Here is a 19409-nt window from a genome sequence, read left to right as displayed (position 1 = left end):
CTTGGTTTCACAAAGGAAGGATAAAGTTCCCGGGCCATATCCCACCCTCTCTGACCAAAAACTTCAGACTCTGCCAAGTAAGCTGTACTTCCTCATCATACGGAGCTGCCAGATCGATGCTTGGTATCTTAGGTGCACCACTGCCTTCCCTGAGTGGACATGAGGGATACAGCTCTCCAACAAAGGGGCTTTCAGGACTAGGTGTAGGGACAAAGAGAAAGTCCCTGCTGGGACCCTGAGTATAAGAAGCTGAACTCAAAGATTTGAGGCATTAGATTCACCGCATTTGTCATTTTAAAAAAGAATATTAAGGGGGCTGAAGAGATGGCTCAGCGGTTAAGAGCACTGACTGCTCTTCTGGAGGTCCTGAGTTCAAATCCCAGCAACCACATGGTGGCTCACAACCATCTATCACTTGAGACCTAATTCCCTCTTCTGGTGTCTGAAGACAGCTACATACAATAAATAAATCTTTTAAAAAATATAGTAGAGCCGGGCAGTGGTGGCGCACACCTTTAATCCCAGCACTTGGGAGGCAGAGGCAGGCCGATTTCTGAGTTCGAGACCAGCCTGGTCTACAAAGTGAGTTCCAGAACAGACAGGGCTACACAGAGAAACCCTGTCTCGAAAAAGAAAAAAATATTAGAATGCTACTCCAATTACATGTAAGGTTAAAAAAAAAAATCCCACACGCATAACCCTCTCAAGCATGCCCCACCCACAAGACAAAAGGAGACCTCGTTTCCTTTGGTCTCCTCCTGCTGTTGCCTGTAGAAGCATACATTAGTCTAACACATCCAAATGATGTGTCAGCCCCGATTCCCTGGGACAGTTTGAATGTGAGACGTGCCCACGTTTTGAATGCTGGTCAGGGTGGAACCTTTACTAGATGTGGCCTAGCTGGAGCAAGTGGGTCACTTGGGGATGGGGGTGAATTTTGAGATTAGGATTAGTTTAGTTTCTAGTTCTCTCTGCTTCCCAGTCAGCTACCCTGTGAGTAAGCTGTTACACACTGCTGCCGCCTTGGAGCCACCTGCTGCCATGATAGACGGTATCCCCTCCAACCCCAAGGCAAAATTAACTTCTGTTTGTCAGGTATTGATCCCATCAGCAAGAAAACAAAATACTAAAGTAGTCTCATGAACTGAGGCCATCGCTGTGATGAACCTGACCATGAGGTAGAGCACTTCAGAGCTAGTTTTGTTTTGTTTTAAAGATTTATTTTAGGCCAGGAGTGGTGGCGCACGCCTTTAATCCCAGCACTCGGGAGGCAGAGGCAGGCGGATTTCTGAGTTCGAGGCCAGTCTGGTCTACAAAGTGAGTTCCAGGACAGCCAGGGCTATACAGAGAAACCCTGTCTCGAAAAACCAAAAAAAAAAAAAAAAAAAAGATTTATTTTATGAGTACACTGTGGCTGAAAAAAGGATCTATTTATTTATTTTATGTAAGTACATTGTAGCTGTACAGATGGTTGTGAGCCTTCACATGATTGTTGGGAATTGAATTTTTAGGACCTCTGCTTGCTCCAGTCAACCCCACTGGTCAACTCCGCACACGCTGGCCAAAGATTTATTATACGTACATTGTAGCTGTTTTCTTTTTTTTTTTTTTTTTTTTTTTTTTTTTTTTGGTTTTTTTTTGAGACAGGGTTTCTCTGTGTAGCCCTGGCTGTCCTGGCACTCACTTTGTAGACCAGGCTGGCCTCGAACTCAGAAATCCGCCTGCCTCTGCCTCCCGAGTGCTGGGATTAAAGGCGTGCGCCACCACGCCCGGCTCGTAGCTGTTTTCTGACATACCAGGAGAGGACATCAGATCCCATTACAGATGGTTGTGAGCCACCCTGTGGTTGCTGGGATTTGAACTCAGGACCTCTGGAAGAGCTCTTAACCGTTGAGCCATCTCTCCAGTCCCAGCCCCAGAGCTAGTTTTAAGGAGAAAAGTGGAAAACAGGTTCAGAGCTGGGAGCTAGAGTACTCTCAGATCGCTGTGAACAGGGCTAAGAGGACCACTCTGGTGGGGATCCGGAAGACCAGAACGCCAAGAAATCCTAAGACTGCTCGGGGTGCTTTATCCCAGAGGTGAACAAGGAACATATCAGGAAACTCGGTGGCAACCATTTCATGTCACATCCTGTGGCAGGGCAACGCAGTGCAGTTTCCTCCATCTTGGATCCTTGCTGAGGTCATGTTAGGCTTAACTAGAACCTGATCTCCGTGATTGGGAAGCCCTATAAACAATTATTCAACTCTATTCTAGGAACCTGAGGTCAAGATGCCCAGCTTAGCTTCTGTTAAAGCTTGTCCAGAACCTCCTCCAGCTAACTGCTTTTAAACTGCTTGCTTGCACAAAACTCCTTGCAAACTGCTGAGTTATCAGAATGTCAGGTTGTTTTGTTTTGTTTTTTGTTCTTTTGTCTGTAAAACACCTTACTCTATACTCTAAAGCAGTGCTTCTCATCTTCCTACTGCTTGAACATTTAACACAGTTCCTCAGGTTATGGTAACTCCCAACCGTGTATCTCTGCTGCTACTTCATAACTGTAATTTTGCTACTGATTTGATCCCTGCGAACCACTGCTCTTTAGTCTTGAGTCCCAAATACCTAAGTGTGGTCCCAGCTGGCTGGAATAAAGACAGCCAATTGGCTATAGACTGTATCTGAGTGGTCTTCTCTGGTGGATTCCTTATAACAATTCTATTTTCCCTGCATCCTAAAAACTGGAGTGAGACCATATTTCAAAAATAATGGGCTAAGGAAGCTGTTTGGCAGAGGGAATTTCAAGGCAGCCTACCTAACATCCAGGCTGTGGCATGGTTCTTGTTCACTGCATTTATCCAGATTACAGTGAAAACAGGTAGAAAGTTGCCCAGAGAAATGTGGGAAGTGTCCTTTGGTGAATAGAGATCAGACAGAGTTGAGGGCAGGGCAGATTGGGAACAAACTGTAGTGGTTAAAGGAATTTAGTGCCAGCAAGAGCTGACTGAGACACTGCACTGGGACACTAGGTACAGTGCCTAACGAAATGAGAACCCCAGGGTATAGAAATGAAAGAAATCCTTCAGGGTTCCCTGCTTTAAAAAAACAAAAAAAAACAGCACACAGGGAGGTCTTCCCAGCCTCAAGAGCACACAGAGGTGGCTGCAACTGTGGTCTAAGGGTGACAAGCTGACAGGCTTCCTCTGGAACTGACAGCCAAACTTGGTGGTGGCGTCCACATTTGTGAAAAAAAAAATTTTTTTTTTTTTTGGTTTTTGTTTGTTTTTTGGGTTTTTTTTTGTTGTTGTTGTTTTGTTTTGGTTTTTCGAGACAGGGTTTCTCTGTGTAGCCCTGGCTGTCTGGGAACTCACTCTGTAGACCAGGCTGGCCCCGAACTCAGAAATCTGCTTCTGCCTCCCAAATGCTGGGATTAAAGGCATGCACCACCATGCCCAGCTGCATTTGTGAGATGGAAGAGGGGAGAAAGAAGGCCAATGAAACAAGGCAATGAATGGGGGGGTATCAAGATTCCTGTACTGAGGCCCTGAGAAGCCACACTGTGGAGTTGAGAAGGGAGAGGTTATCTGTTAAGAAATCCCCAGACGTTAGAGATGCCAGCAGGGTGGGATGTTCACTGAGGAACGTTGCAGACACCAAGTACTGACCCAACAGAGACCACAGCACCTCAGGAGGCAGAACTGTGGGATGGGACTACCCATGGCTACCAGAGCCCAAATGATCCCAAGAACCTCTGACATAGCAGCAGGCTTTGGTCTGTGCCTTGCTGGCTTTCATTAAATCTTGCTTCAGCCTAATCTTTCTTTGCTATGCCCCAATCCCTCCCTTTTGAGATAGGCACGTTTACTCTGTGCTGTTGTATGTCAGAAGTAATTTGTTTATTTTACAGGGGCTCACCATTCAAAACCTATCTTGAGTCTCAGAGCAGACTTTGAACTTTAGGGTGAGCACTCAGAGACAGACTAAATGTGTTTTGTACTATGCAACACACGATCTTAAGAGCCAAGCTGATTCTACAATGATGTACTTGGATGTCAGGCTGATAAGAAACTTAATTCATTAAATGCCTGGAGTGTTAATAAAGTTTACCTTTGAGGTTCCCCTAAGGGCCTTTTCCTGACAGGATTAACTGCTTCCTGATTCCCAAACCCCTCATCAAGCAGCCTCATGCTCCAGTTCCCTTTGTCTCCCATGTCCTGATGGAACACCCTCAAACCATAAGCCAGCATAAACTCCTGCTGCTCTAGGCTGCTTGCCACATATTCTGTGACAGCACTGAGAGAGGAACTGATACTTCTGAGACCTAGAAAATGGCTCGGCTCTGTCCTCTATTTTATGCACACATTCCTGCTGGATGAATTAGGTGCTTGGAGTTTGCGCTCGACTGATAAGACTAACATGGCTCAGGCAATGACAACTCTGGATTTTATCTAACCTAAATACTGAAACCCCTCACAGCTAAATTAACATCAACTCATATCAAAGCAGATTAGTAAGTAGTCATGAACTGACTGATACCCCACACTACACCCTGCCTCTAAAGCCCACCTTATCTTCACACACCTAGGGGAGGAGAGCCAAGTGGTATGTGCAGAGTCAGGACCAGCAGGCAGGCAGCTGGACCAGAGTGGGGCACATGATACAGAGCAAGCTAAGCAACTGCCTTGTCTGTCCGTCTAAGTGGCCTCACTGGACAGACTGTCAACAGTGAGCTGTGACATATGACCAGTCTCCAAATACAGTGTTTAACATAGGCCAAGAGACAGAATACCAAACTATATTTACTGTTTACAGTAGTAAAGGACAACAGATAATGTACAAACTGGTGAGTAAACACAACAGAGCCAACAGACATCCCACCCAGGCCCACGCAGCAAACAGGAACAGGAACATTTTCCTCAAGACTTTAAGCAAGCGAGAGATGGTAGGTCAGTGTCAGGTGACTATAAAAGGCAGAGATGGCCATCAAGCAGCAATGGACCCTCACAGAAGGATGGCAGGCAGGAACTATGGACATTGAACTGACCCCACAATGCGGAACCCAAGTCACCCACTGATGTGTCTGTCACTTTAATACACACTTGGAAAGCTGCACAGCATAGTCCGTGAGAATAGGGTCACCTTTCCCAGGCTTGCTTTTACAACCACACTTGAAAGCAGGTCTCTTACACAACATGGCTGAAAACGTGATACTTAACCAATTACCTTCTTATACAGAAACCATAATTATGTATTGAAAGCAAGTACTAAAAGAAATCTGAGGCCACATTCAATTCCCAAATGAAACAGGACAATTACTTTCTTCTACGTTATAAAAAGGGGAGAGTGGGTTTCACTGTACCACCCTTACCCATGTACCCATTACCAGTACCGAGTAGGAAGTAGGCACGTGCAGGAGCGCCTGGCCACAGGAGGAAGACCCCTCACGGTCTTAAGAAGCACTGGTCTTTCCCTTTAACTTATCATATGTTTGACAAAGCTCAAATTTATAGTATCTCACATTTTTTAATATTCTATGCCTACAACAAACAGGTGGAATTCTGCCTCTCTGCCCCTCCCCACATCCCACAGGCATGCCCATTGGGTAATATGACCACAAGCTCTCTCTACCTGATCAGGACAAGTCACACCGGAGGAAACCACAGTTCTAGGGATTGGACTCAGGCCATAGGGTGAGATTCTACATCCAGATCCAAGTTTGGGGGGGAAAAATGTTAGGGATGGGAGGGAACAAAAATGAAAACAAAAACAAACCCCAAAACCTCACGTTTCATTTCCCCCAAACCAAACCCTCCTAGTGGCCACGTTATGTAATGCTCTCGGCCCCGCAGTGTGGTCTATGTGTAGTTCACTCCAAGCACGTCGGAAAAGGAGAATCGTTCGGTGACTCTGGCTTCTGCTGACTCTTGTGTGATTGGGTGTGGCTGCATGGTCACTGCTCAATAGCACAGGTCAGGACAACGGTTGGGTGTGGGGACGCTCCCTCGGGAGGCTGATCCTCCTGTCTGCTGCTGGAATACATCAATGGTGTCCTCATCCTCCATCTCCAGCTGGTCAGGTTGCCAAGGAGGGCCCGGAAGAGGAGACAGGAAATGTCAGAAGTGAGTTCACACTGATACCACACTCCCAAACAGCTTCCCCTACACTAGACACAGCCCAGTCACCTTGGCTGGAGTGCAGCATTCGAGAAAAAAGGGTTACTGTGGAGCACAGTAACTATTTATCCACCCGACTTCTGACAAGATTCACAGAAGAATAGTCAGAGCTAAGAACTGAGAGAGAAATGGGGTCATTACAAACAGACTCATCAGGCACACAATACACTTTGTGCACTTACGTCTACTTTATATATTGCAATGTCAGCACTTTAAAGATATGGTGGCGCAGCCGGGCGTGGTGGCGCACGCCTTTAATCCCAGCACTCGGGAGGCAGAGGCAGGCGGATTTCTGAGTTCGAGGCCAGCCTGGTCTACAAAGTGAGTGCCAGGACAGCCAGGGCTACACAGAGAAACCCTGTCTCGAAAAACCAAAAAAAAAAAAAAAGATATGGTGGCGCACACCTTTAATCCCAGCACTGGGGAGGCAGAGGCAGGCGGATTTCTAAGTTCGAGGCCAGCCTGGTCTACAAAGTGAGTTCCAGGACAGCCAAGACTACACAGAGAAACCATATCTCAAAAAAACAAAAAAAAATTAAGAAAAATAAAATAAAATAAAAATTCTACTATTCATTAATCTTTTGTTTTTATGTGTTTGTGTATGTAGTTATGTGAGCTTATATGCCCCAAATGCATGGAGGATTCGTGGATCCCCCAACCCCGGAGTTATAGACAGTATTGAAGTGCCATGTGGGTGCTGGGAATCGAACCCAGGTCCTTTGGAAGAACAGCCAATGCTCTCTACCCCTAAGCTATCTCTTCAATCCCACAAGAAAAAAGAAATTTGAAACAGGATTTCTCTGTGTAGTTATGGCTACCCTAGAACTCACTCTTGTAGCCCAGGCTAGCCTCAAACTCAGAGATCAGTCTCCCTATGAGTCCTGAATCCTAGAATCAAAGATGTGCACCACAGCCACCCAGCCCAAAAGAATTTTTATTTATTTATTTATTTATTTATTTATTTATTTATTTATTTATTTATTTATTTTGGTTTTTCAAGACAGGGTTTCTCTGTGTAGCCTTGGCTGTCCTGGAACTCACTCTGTAGACCAGGCTGTCCTCGAACTCAGAAATCCGCCTGCCTTGGCCTCCCAAGTGGTGGGATTAAAGGCATGTGCCACCAATGCCCAGCATAAGAAAAAATTTTTAATTAATAATTTTTATGTGCACATATGTCTGTGCATCACATGTGTGACTAATGCCTAGGGGCCACAAGAGGGCATCAGATCTCCTGGATTACAGTTAAGGACAGTTGTAAGCTGCCATGTAGGTATCACTAAACCCAGGTCCCTTGCAAGAACAAGTTGGTTTCACCACTGAGCCATCTATCCACCCCTCACACAATTTTAATTTTTAATTAAAAAATTTAAAAGTAAGACAAATAACTCCAATGAAGAACAAATGGTTGGCACTAAGCCCTCAGGAGCACAGGAGCTGTGCATTCTACAACAGGCTGCACAGTGGATTCCTGGGCAATTGTCCTGAGGAGATGGGTCCTACACTCGGACTCCATCTCTAAACAGCAAAGATATGGCTGACTACCACAGATCTGAAAAACTCAATCTCGAAGTATCAGACTCTGAAGTCTAATAAGCAAAATCATTTCGGAGGGACTAGAGAAATGGCTCAGCATAACTGCACGAGTCAGCAGCACTGACTGTTCATCTAGAGGTTCAAATCCCAGCACCCACATGACAGCTCACAATTGTCTGTAACTCCAAGATCTGACTGAGACCCTCACATATACACACAGGCAGAACACCAATGCCCATAAAAATAAATTAAAAAAAAAAAATCATTGTGGAAACAAGCCATTTCTCAAATAACAGTGATCCAAAAGGACACCGTTTAGATACTAGAAATGGCACAGACCCTGGAGACAGACACTTCATACCTGGGCTGGAGTGTCTGTTTCATTGATTGGTTGTCCATCAAACCGGAATCGAATCTGCCTCATTGACAAGCCCTGGGGAAAAGGAAGGAAAAGAATTAGATGTTCCCAGATACACAGTGTAACCTGGAGATATATATTCAGAGCCACCAACAATATGAGCATTCTGCACAAGCACACATGACCCAGCTGAGCAGAAAGCCCTGGTGGTCCACAATCTACAGCCTATGCTGCCCCAAACTAACCCTTCAGAAATCTCCAGAACATTCCAACACCAGGCCTGTCCTAGTTCTGCCTCTCACTTCCTCCCAAAAGGAAAGCTGAGCCAAGTTCCTCCCTTCTGTACTTTGTACCATTTCCTCCTCTGGAAAGTTCCCAGAGAGAAGGCAGGTCAGGTGACCATGAGGACCAAAACCAGGAAGGCTGTGAGGAGGACAGCAGGAAGGAAAGGCATTTTCCACCCTGAAAGGAGGGCAGTGGGCCTCAGCCTGTCAGAGGAGGCAGGTCAACAACCCCCAGCAGAATCACCCTCTACCTTGGCAGCTCTGCTGTCCCAGAAACAGGACAGATGATAAACTGTGACTGCTCACTGAAGGAAAGGCATGGCCTCCAGGCAGGAATGCAGAGATGGTTGGTCTCTGCTGGCTGGAGTCTGAAGCCACAAGCCTCAGGACACTGCAATCTCATGTGTGCTGGAGCCAAAAAGCTCAGGGACCCAGGGATGGTAAGACCAGGAACCCCTGGGTAAACTTTTTGAAAGTTCCCATGCAGGGGCAGAAGAGCTAGCTTGGTCTTGCAGAGGACTCAGGTTCAGTTTCCCAGTCTCCATGTGGCAGCTCACAATCACCTGTTATTCCAGTTCCAGGGCATCTGATGTTCTCTTTTGTTGTGACAACCAGATATGCGTATAGTGCACAGACATATATGTAAGCAAAAACACCCATGTACATAAAACAAACAAAAGAAAGTTCACATAAATTTCCAAGGGTTCAAAGTCTCCCACAACCCTGGGAGGCCAAGAAAGTTTCTCTCTCACAGGAATAAGCAAGGCTTCCTAGAGATGTGGATTCAGAGCTCTGTCAAGACAGATATGACTAGTGGGTTCCCAGGGTAGGCTAATAAAAGCTAGCATCTCCAAAGTGCCTCAGAAACCTCTCAGTCTTCCAGCTGTACCCCAGATGCTGGATGCAGTCTGGAGGCAATCTTCCTCAGGAAACCGCACTGGGCCCCCAGAGCCCCCAATTCTAACATCGCACCCTGTGATGTGCAGCCTCTGCCACCTCCATCAAAACACACAGCACTTCTCTTTCCCACGGGGGTTTGCTGCTTCACTCTTAAATACAAGCCAAAACTGGGCGGGTGTGTGTGTGTGTGTGTGTGTGTGTGTGTGACAACTTAAGGAAAGACTCAAATATGTCAAATATGTGAGATCCGACCAGAGGAAGGAGAAAGCATCATGCACGTTACAGAGATGACATGCCTTCCCAGTGAGAAGTCACTCCACACACTTAAGAGATACGGGGAAAGCTCCTTAATACAATAGCATGAGTTTGACTCTGGCTAATGCCCAAAGCGGAGGTGGCCTTAAACAGAAGATTTTGTTAACTTACATACACCATAGGCTTATGAATTCCACACACAATGGCATCCTTAAATCTCTTTCAGATCCCAGGCCCATGTTACATTTTGAACAATTTAAACAGAGACAGGAGACTGCAAGCCTGGCCACTTAGGCAGATGAGAAGTTTATGCAGCAAAGATATAGTGTATTAAATTATTAAATCACCAGAATTAAATTATTTTAAGTACACCAGTGCTGTTCTCTTTCAAATAGTTCTTACCTGGGGTAATCTTGCCCACCTAATCACACTATGCACTTCTCAATAAAAGAACTGGGGGCTTTATATCAGGCCAAGACTTAACACTGGGTGTGACCCTGCTCAGTCCCCTGTACTGCCTTGTTAGATGCATGTTATGTGATAGGGGTATGGGTCTAGCAGCTGCTTGTAAGTCAGGGTTGTCTCCTTTGTTGTGAGAACAGAGACAATAGTCAGTCCTTGAGAATAAACACTTATATCCTGGCACCCTCAGTTTCTCTTCTAACAGGCCTGGCTGGCACCCACTCATCCGTGGGGTGTTTTGGAGTCAGTGCTCCTTTAGCCAAATTCCACTTTGTATGACTCCAAGTCTCCTAAGCAAATCTATCAGCAAATCCTCTACCACATCAATTCTATTATTTCCAGTTTCTTCAACTTCAGGAGGCAGAAAACAGGAAGGAGATGGAGCAGTTAAGACGCATGATGGGCCGGGCGTGGTGGTGCATGCCTTTAATCCCAGCACTCGGGAGGCAGAGGCAGGCAGATTTCTGAGTTCGAGGCCAGCCTGGTCTACAAAGTGAGCTCCAGGACAGCCAGGGCTACACAGAGAAACCCTGTCTCGAAAAGCAAAAAAAAAAAAAAAAAAAAAGACGCATGATGGGGCTGGAGAGATGGCTTAAGATGGTTAAGAGCACTGTTTGTCCAGAGGTCCTGAGTTCAGTTCCCAGTAACCATATGGTGGCTCACAGCCATCCATAATGAGGTCCAGTGCTCTCTTCAGACATGCAGGCAGGCAGATTACTGTATACATAATAAAAGAATAAATCTTTGAAAGGAGGAAATGGTCCCAGGCAAGCACACAGATTGGCTGACTGCAGGAGAACCAGGTACTCCCAGCATTAGCAGCACAGGAGGGTGTCTGGCTACACAGGAGCAAGGACAGGTAGAGGCGAGTCTACAGATGGGGAGGGCCCAGAGAGCACCCTGCCAGAGTGAGAAGAATCTTCCTGAGCCCCTGCTGAGACCCCACATCAGAGAATCAGAATGTCACTCATGTTCTAAAACACAGGATGCTCACAGAGAATTACGAATTACGGCAACTTTCCGAGTAGTGTACCTCAGTCTAGACTATTACACACAGCCAGCTGTGCAAGGCCTCTCAGATATGGGAGATGATGCTCCAAGGCAAAAACGGGGAATTAACACAGAAAAAGACACAAGAGAAGACAAAAGAAGCCCCCACAATGACTCTCCCAAGACTGTGTGAAGGCAGCTGTGCAGACAACCTCACCTCCAAACAATGGGTCGGGTGGGGCCAGCAGGATGCCCAAGAATGCTGAAGGAGTTGACCTAGTATGTGCCCTCCAAAAGAGCAAGCATCTCAGCAGAAGGTGCGGGAGCACCAGAAGCCCACGCAAACACAAGCAGACTGAGCACAGCACCGAACACACCTACACACGTGCCATCCGATGGTGGCATACAGCACCAGCAGCTGACTCACTGGGGGGGGGGGGCATAAGGGGACACGGCATCATAGGAAAGCTCCAACTCACCTTTCACAGGTGAGAAGTGCCTGAGGTCAAAACCCAGGAGAGAGGCCAAGGGCACCACCATCTGCAGGCCTCAGGCGAGGGAGCAAGGGGGGGGGGGGGGCGCGGCAAGGAGAAGCACAGCACCGCCTTTCAACAACAAAATCAAAGGACAGCAGCACACTGTAATGAGAGATGCCGCTACCCTCACACCAGACGGCAGGGCCCAGACAGGAACTGGCACCTAGGAATGTGGGCAGCAAGCCAGGCAGCCACTGAGGCAGACAACAGAGGAGCAAGTGAGACTAAGGACTTCCAGGCAGGCTAGAGCATACCCACCTGCCAAAAGGTCCTCACTAAGAATGAATAGATGATGGACAGACCCAAGCATAGTGTGTACAAGAGCCATGAGTTCAGTGACACTGATAACCCAGCTGGTCACTGTTGGGGACAAGGTCAGTCAGCTTGCTATTTTGAAACGGTAATGAAGGGACAGGGTCAACATGTCTCCTCTCTTTCCTAAATAACATAAAAAAAAAAATGAAATCGCCACAGTACACACAAACACAATTGGATGGAGACAGAAAGAGGAAGAGGAATTCAAACCAGCACTGATCCCACATCTGAGCACACCACAGGGCCTCTCACCAGAGCCATGTGCTGGCCCTACAGGAGTGTGCACCGTTATGATGGCCTATCAGGAACAAATCCCTCCGGAGACCGCTCAAGCCAAAGCTCCACCCATCCATGTGTAGGAGCCCAGGGAGAGACAATGCTAGAAGGACATGCAGATAGCAAGACCCAGGGCAACAAGGGCAAGCCTGCAACACAAGCAGCACCCCCAACCGCCCCCCAGCTCCCCACCCCACACCCCGCCCCGGAAGAGCTCCTTCTCTGGCCAGCACACACCTGCCTCTCACAGTAGGCCTTCATCAGCTTGCTCAGTGGAGTGTGCCTCTTGATCTTGAACTGTACCACTGAGCCATCCTGCCCCGCCACTTTCAGGTTGATGTGGTCATTCTCTGTCTTCACACCCTCCTGCAAGACACAGAAAATGGGTCTCAAAAGCCAGCTCAGAATCACCAGGGTTTAAAGTGCAAGTCCTTGGGTAAGGTTGTTTTGAGTCGTTAAAACCAACCTAATTCTCAAAATTCCCCCAGCAGCTCAGAGCTGCTCGTGTGACTGTCTTATTTTTACACAGAATGTATTTTTAACCTACATTTGTTAGGCACCGTGATAGAAACCGCAGTGCAAAGCCAGTCCTTACAGACTACCAACTCAAAGACAAAAATCTGCTCATTAAATCTAGAGAGCCAAAGAAAATCCATCTTTGTTTTAAAATTAGTTATGAGGCTAGTAAAAACACACATTTTTGAGACTACACTTGGCTCTCTATGACTAGTAAGAAAAGCCAACATAAAGCCAAGAGTGGAGGACCAGAGGCCACTGGAGGACCCTGAGGGAATCCAGTGGAGTCGGTAAAGGCTGTGGTCCTCCTGGAGTCAGGAGGGTAAGGGCTGCTGTCCCTGGACTGTCTGGAGTCAGGAGGGTAAGGGCTGCTGTCCCCTGGACTGTCTGGAGTCAGGAGGGTAAGGGTTGTGGTCCCCTGGACTGTCTGGAGTCGGCAAGGTAAAGGCTGTTGTCCCCCCAGGCCCTCTGATCTCAGACTATGCTTTCTTCCAGGGCGCTGTATAGCTCTAAAGAACACTGTGTGTGCTCAAGGCCCTGGGTTCTATCCGCCATACTGGAGGACAAATCCTATTACGCAGCAGCAGTTTTTATATAATCATGATACATGCAAGCTGCTGGGCAAAGGCACAGTCAGCGCTTCGTGTTGTCTGGAAACACATTTTGAACAAAAAGTTTGTTCTGGGCCACTTTGGGTTGTTCAGTTCGAAAAGGAACTCCTCTTGTTGTTCAGCCCATGGGATGCATATTTTAGCCACAGTGGATGAAAGAATTCATGGCAACTTCTTAACCTTCATTATTATTATTTTAATGTGTATCAGTATTTTGCCTGCATGTATGTCTGTGAATCACATGTAGGCAGTGCCCAAGGAGGCCAGAGAAGGTGCCAGAGCCTCTAGGAGTGGAGTTACAGATGTTTGTCAGCAGTAACATGGGTGCTGGGACTTGAACCAGGTCCTCTGAAAGAGCGGCCCATGATCCTAACTGCTGAGCTGTCTTTCCAGCCTTGGGAACCATTAATTAGCTAATTAATATTTTATATATACTGGTGTTTTGCCCGCATCTATGTCAATGTGAGGGTGTCAGATCTTGGAGTTACAGACAGTTGTGAGCTGCCATGTGGGTGCTGGGAATTGAACCCTGGTCCTCTGGAGAGCAGTCAGTGCTCTTAACCAATGAGCCGTCTCTCCAGTTTTTGAGAACCATTTATTTCTAAGGAAACATCTCTCGCTCTACTTACAGACCAAGCTTTCTCCCTGTCCTCATGCCAGCTTTTTTTTTCCCCCATGGTTCCACGGAACCACCCTGCTTCCCTGGGATGTCCTCAGCAAATTTTTTATTCCGGGAGAGAGAAGTAGACTAGTGTCAGGAAGCTCAGGTGCGGGGTGCAGAAAGCAACCTGCCCTGCACTGGATCCTAACAGCCTTGGGTAGGAGCATGGCTCCTTCTAGTCTGAGAAATAGTTCAGCAGGAGAGAGGTTCCAACAGGGACCTGAAGGGCACCATCCCCTCCCCTCCCCTCCCCTCCCCTCCCATGTGAGGCTTACACACACACACACACACACACACACACTCTCACTCACTCCCAGGACACCAGTGACATGGCAGCACTGTCCACAGAGCTTGCCCCCTTCTCCAAAGAGTGGCATCCAATATGAGAAAAAGTGAAGTCCGCAAGTGAGAAGCATGAATCACTCCAGGTCCCAAGACTGACTTCTAACCCGCCCGGTTCCCAAAAGGATGTGTATGTTCAAAAACAGAGACAGAGCCGGGCGTGGTGGTGCACGCCTTTAATCCCAGCACTCGGGAGGCAGAGGCAGGCGGATTTCTGAGTTCGAGGCCAGCCTGGTCTACAAAGTGAGTGCCAGGACAGCCAGGGCTACACAGAGAAACCCTGTCTCGAAGGAAAAAAAAAAAAAAAAAAAAAAACAGAGACAGGGGTGAAAAGGCCTCAGGCTTGCTTCCCTCCAACGGAAGGATACCTGGCGGGACTCCGGCCTGGAGTTCTCTAATTAGCAAGTAAATACAGAAGAAGGAGGGCTTACTTAGCACAGTGACTGCCAACACCTGACACCCGGGAGCTCCTGGGTATAGGTGGAGGCCAGCTTGAACTACACAGGGAAACATTCAGGAGGCAGAAGCAGGAAGATCTCTTCGAGTTTGAAGCCAGCCTGGTCTTAGAGAACTCCAGGACAGCTTGGACCACAAAGGAACCTTGTCTAAAAAAGCGGAGGGGAGGCTGTGGGGGGAGGGGGGGTGGAGAGAGGAAGTAACTCACTGGTAGAGCATCTGCCTAGAGGACAACAGCCCCTGGGCTGCGTCACCAAAATAGAACATAACCCTCTGTCTCCACTAACCCAGAGAGGCAGAAGGCATGGCCACTCCAGTACACACCAGGTATTCACTTCCTGCCTAACCGCACCAAAAGGTTACAACTCTTGTTGTAGTTACCAGCTACAAAATATAATAAAGTAAGTTGTCTACTCTTGGCACAGGGCGAACAGGTGCTCATTCAATATCCGGGATGGTGCAGGCAGGACCCAAGGCTGAGCTGAAATTAAAGGTAAGGACCCCGCAGGCAAGATATTTCTGGGCTCGGCTGCTGAGCATGGTATCATGACATTAGTCCAGATGCTTGCCCTGCTCCTGGGGTCTCTCACCTGATCAGCGAGCTGAGCATGGTATCATGACATTAGTCTAGATGCTTGCCCTGCTCCTGGGGTCTCTCACCTGAGCCAAGACAGTGGTCATCTCCAGGCCGGCCAAGAGCACAGAATGCCAGGCTCCAACGTTTATCTCCCGTTGGATAAAACTGCCCCCAGCAGGGCAGGTGAGGGTGGGAAAACTGTCCAATTTGGAATGGGCAACCCTGGCCTTCCCACGCACCAACTGCCGAGATCACCGCAATGGATTGGGAGGGCATGCGGCCGGGCGAACATTGGAAGCCCGGAGCGGCCAGCTTTGCTCCTACTCCGGTGCAGCTCTCAAGAGCGCCCGCTGAGCCTCATGCGCGGCACCACGCGTGCACCTGTGAGCACGGCACGGGAAAGGATGGCCGCGTCTGGGAATGAGGACCCCGCGAACCAAGAACCAGCACCCAAGTTCCGGGTTCTCGAACCGTGGGCGGGGCTACAGCCGGGGCGGGGCTACCCCGGAGGCGGAGCCTTGGTGTGGCGGGAGGCACAGCCGGGGGTGGGGCTAGCGCGCAGCCCGGGGCGGAGTGCGATGCTGGTGGGGGAGGGGCGCGGGCCGGTGGGGGAGGGGCGCGGAGGCTCGGGCGCGGCCCCGCGGGCCCTGTTTGCGCGCGGCCCAGCCTGCGTCCCGCGGAATCTGCTGCGGCTTGCGTACCGGGCTTACCTTGGGCTTCTCTTCCGACATGGTTGCGCAGCGACGGCGGCGGCAAGCGCAGCGGGAACCGGTGGCACTGGAGCGGGCGAGTCACGCTCTCTGCCCCGCCGCTCTCCCGCCGCAACTGTCGCGGGGCCGCGCTTTATCCCTAAATCCCGGCGCGCTGGTTGGCCGCGCGTAGTCACGTGGCCGGGCGCGTGCACGAGGCGCGTGCCCCGCGCCACGGGTGCGCGCTGGCCAGCCGCGATTCACGACGGTTGCGAATGCGTCACGGGGCGGGTCAGGCGCCCGGGTGCGCGCAGAGCCCCGGGGACGCGCGACTCAAGGTCCTAGGCCCTGAGACCCCGGATGTGGGTACAAGAGTGCGCGGCCACGCAGGGAGCAGGGAGGCACGGGAGGAATGGGGGCGCCGTATGCTAGGACAGGACCCAGAGGAACGCTTTGGCCCAACCAGCAGCCTCTTCGCCACCCACATTTGGGGACTTTTTCTTTTTTTTTTTTTTTAATTTTTAATATTTTTATTACATATTTTCCTCAATTACATTTCCAATGCTATCCCAAAAGTCCCCCATAGCGCCCCCCACTTCCCTACCCACCCATTCCCATTCTTTTGGCCCTGGCATTCCCCTGCATTGGGGCATATAAAGTTTGCAAGTCCAATGGGCCTCTCTTTCCATTGATGGCCGACTAGGCCATCTTTCCATACATATGCCGCTAGAGACAAGAACTCCGGGGTTCTGGTTAGTACATCATGTTGTTCCAACATAGGGTTGCAGATCCCTTTAGCTCCTTGGTTACTTTCTCTAGCTTCTCCATTGGGAGCCCTGTGATACATCCAATAGCTGACTGTGAACATCCACTCCTGTGTTTGCTAGGCCCCGGCATCAGGGACTTTTTCTTATATGCAGGCTACATTTGGGTAAGAGAGGGCTAAGAAACTCAGGCTAACCCTTTCAGGTGGTCCGGAAGACCAGTAAGGAGGTTACCAGGCATGGTTTATGGACCACACACTCCTGAAACAGGCCAATGGCCTTGAATTTGAATGTCACAGGAGGGCTCATGTCTGGAAAAGGTATCCTTTGAGGACACAGAGGATGGCTTCTGTTGGCCCAGAAAGCCGGCACATGCTCCCATTTCATCTTTTTTCATTTGATTACCTGGATGGGGTGGACCAGCCTCCTCAAGGGCCATTCCCAAGATGGCTCCAGGAAGGACAAGCTCTTCCCCTTCATTCTCACTATCTAGCTGCCTTTCTCCCTCCTTACGTAGTCCCAAAGTAACCACTAGGTGGCTGGGGTGGGTGAGAGTGGCAGGCACAGAAAGCCTACCCCCTGACCTACCATTTGCTGTTTTCTGGAATGCTATTGTGTGGACACTAATAACCCATTTTACACAGCACACCAAGATACCTAGAAGTTCAATAACATGCCCAAGGAGTCAACTAGGTAAGCAAAACAAGGGAAGCTTGAGCTGGTAGATCCATCGGGAGCCCTGGCTAAGGGGTCAGGAGTGTCCTTTCCTTGTATCTTGGCGTGAGGTTTTTAGAATGCAGCCCACAGGCCCTCTGTGTCTATCCGCTAACACCTGCAAAGCAGGCCAGTCAGGGCTGACACAGTCACCCACAGTTGTCTCAGGAAGGTGTTGGCCGTGTTCCAGGACCACACAGCAGCCTCCAGAGAAGTGGCGCTCTCAGTTTGACAGAAGTATGTTTCTGTTCCAAGGAAGGGCCAGCAGACAAGTATCCCCACTTCCTGGTAACAATGCAAAGCCACTAAGCCAAGTGTCTGTGAGACCAACCTTTTTTAACCTTTCCCCTGTACACATGACCTTTCTTTGAGAAGTTGTCAAGGTCTTCCACAAGGACGCATTTGGAACTCATCCCAAACCAGACCAAGGTATGGATTTTCCTCAAATACAGACCATGGTCATCCTTAGCTGAACATATCTCTGGGATGTCCAGCTTTGACTGTGTATCTGGGAGACAGAGACTCCAGAAACCAAGCTGACTGAAGCAGTTGGAGATCAGAGCACACCTTCCATCCACTGATAGCAGTGAGTGACTCGGGGTAGGCAGTGTTCAGACTACAGTGTACCATCAGCTCTAAGATGCCAAGCATTATAAAGTGTTGTATTAACAGTTTATAGGATACAGGAATCGAACCTGAGGGTCTGTGGCTGAGGACATCTGTTACCAAGTGATCGGAGAACAACATGTGCAGCTCAGGATGGATGAACTCGGCACCTATGTGAGCTGCAGCAAGGAACAGCCACACTGCGATCCATTCACATCATATGGTGACCCATTCACACACTGAAAGCCTACCATTGTGCAAAGTGAACAACTGGTAACAGGAAGATGCTCACTCGTGTGTATTTCAAAGCCTGTTCTTAAGATATATGTATGTCTATGTAAACAGAACACTCCCAAAGGACCTGAGTTTGGATCTCAGCACCCCTTCTCCAGGAAATCTGGCATCCTCTTCTGGCCTCTTATAGGTACTGCACTCACACCTACCCACACACAGAAAGAACACATACACACACTTTTTTTTTTTAATTGTTGTAAGGAGGCCCCTTGGGCATGGATGGGACCTTAGCATGACTTTGGTTACCTAAGAAGAGTGGCTTGTCTTCATACAGCAGACCCAGACACCCCATAATAAGCTGAGGTTCCACACACACCTGGTCACACACTCCTCCAAGGAGACAGCTGAGGGTCAAGAACAGCATCCAGAGAAGATGAAGAGAGGGCCCTGGCTGAGGAACTTCCCAAGGGAAATCACGGGACTCTGGGGTCTCAGGGGAAGAGAGGGACAGGAAGAAACAGAGGCCCTGCGGAATCAGCTGCAAGTGTGTATCCACCTGACCAGAATCCCCGGATCAGTGCAAGTATGTATCGGAATCTCAAGGAAAGAAAATGGAACAAAGAGACACAACCTAAGGCATTTCCAGAGACTAAACAAATATGTTCCTGTTTCTTACAGACTTAAATAAATGTCTCTACAAATGGAGCATGCTTTCAAGTATCAAAAAGCCAGAGAAGGTTGGCTCAGAGGAACTGCCCGTAAAGATGGATTCTAAAGGTCCCTTGCAGTGAAGGATGTCCTGGTCCTGTTGCCTCCCATAGCTGCTGGACACAGTGCCACACACCAGAGGGGCAGAGGCTGGAAGATCCCGAGTTTGAAGGAGACTCCTTATCTCAAGCTAGCTATTTTAATTTTTTTTTCATAAAGATTCCAGGTAGCTAGCAACAAGGAGACTTTCTCTAAGGAAAGGAAAGTCAAGAAAGGAAGGGTGCTTGGCCTCCCCACAAGGATGGTCCTGGAACTGAGACCCAAACCCGTTCCCTCCCTAAACTGGTTTCATCAGGGTATTTTGCCACCAAAGCATTGAAACTAGGAAAGAGGCTGGGTACAGCCTCCCGCAGCCTGCAGTGTTTGGCCACCTGCAGTGTAGCCTTCGGATTTAGATGGCTATATTGTTATGT

The 19409-nt window shown here is 48.8% G+C and overlaps 1 protein-coding gene across 2 annotated transcripts; it reads right to left on the bottom strand.

Annotated features, from left to right (window-relative positions):
- Positions 1 to 4750: 4750 nt before the first annotated feature.
- On the bottom strand, positions 4751 to 16081 carry Sumo3 (small ubiquitin like modifier 3). Of its 2 annotated transcripts, none has more exons than XM_021174962.3 (4): positions 15932 to 16081; positions 12296 to 12424; positions 8044 to 8115; positions 4751 to 6044 (listed from the first exon to the last, which is right to left on the bottom strand). In XM_021174962.3, the coding sequence occupies exons 1-4, from the start codon at positions 15950 to 15952 to the stop codon at positions 5934 to 5936; spliced, it is 333 nt and encodes a 110-aa protein (XP_021030621.1). In that variant the 5' UTR covers positions 15953 to 16081; the 3' UTR covers positions 4751 to 5933. The 2 variants fall into 2 exon arrangements, with proteins under 2 accessions (XP_021030621.1, XP_021030622.1); XM_021174963.2 differs by lacking the exon at positions 15932 to 16081 and adding an exon at positions 15305 to 15646.
- Positions 16082 to 19409: the final 3328 nt, after the last annotated feature.

The sequence above is a fragment of the Mus caroli genome, unplaced genomic scaffold (genome assembly GCF_978045245.1).
Source record: "Mus caroli unplaced genomic scaffold, Mus_caroli_1 scaffold_9, whole genome shotgun sequence".
Classification (NCBI taxonomy): domain Eukaryota; kingdom Metazoa; phylum Chordata; class Mammalia; order Rodentia; family Muridae; genus Mus; species Mus caroli.
Note: the sequence above shows the minus strand (reverse complement) of the source record. Positions and strands in the feature narration are given on the sequence as shown.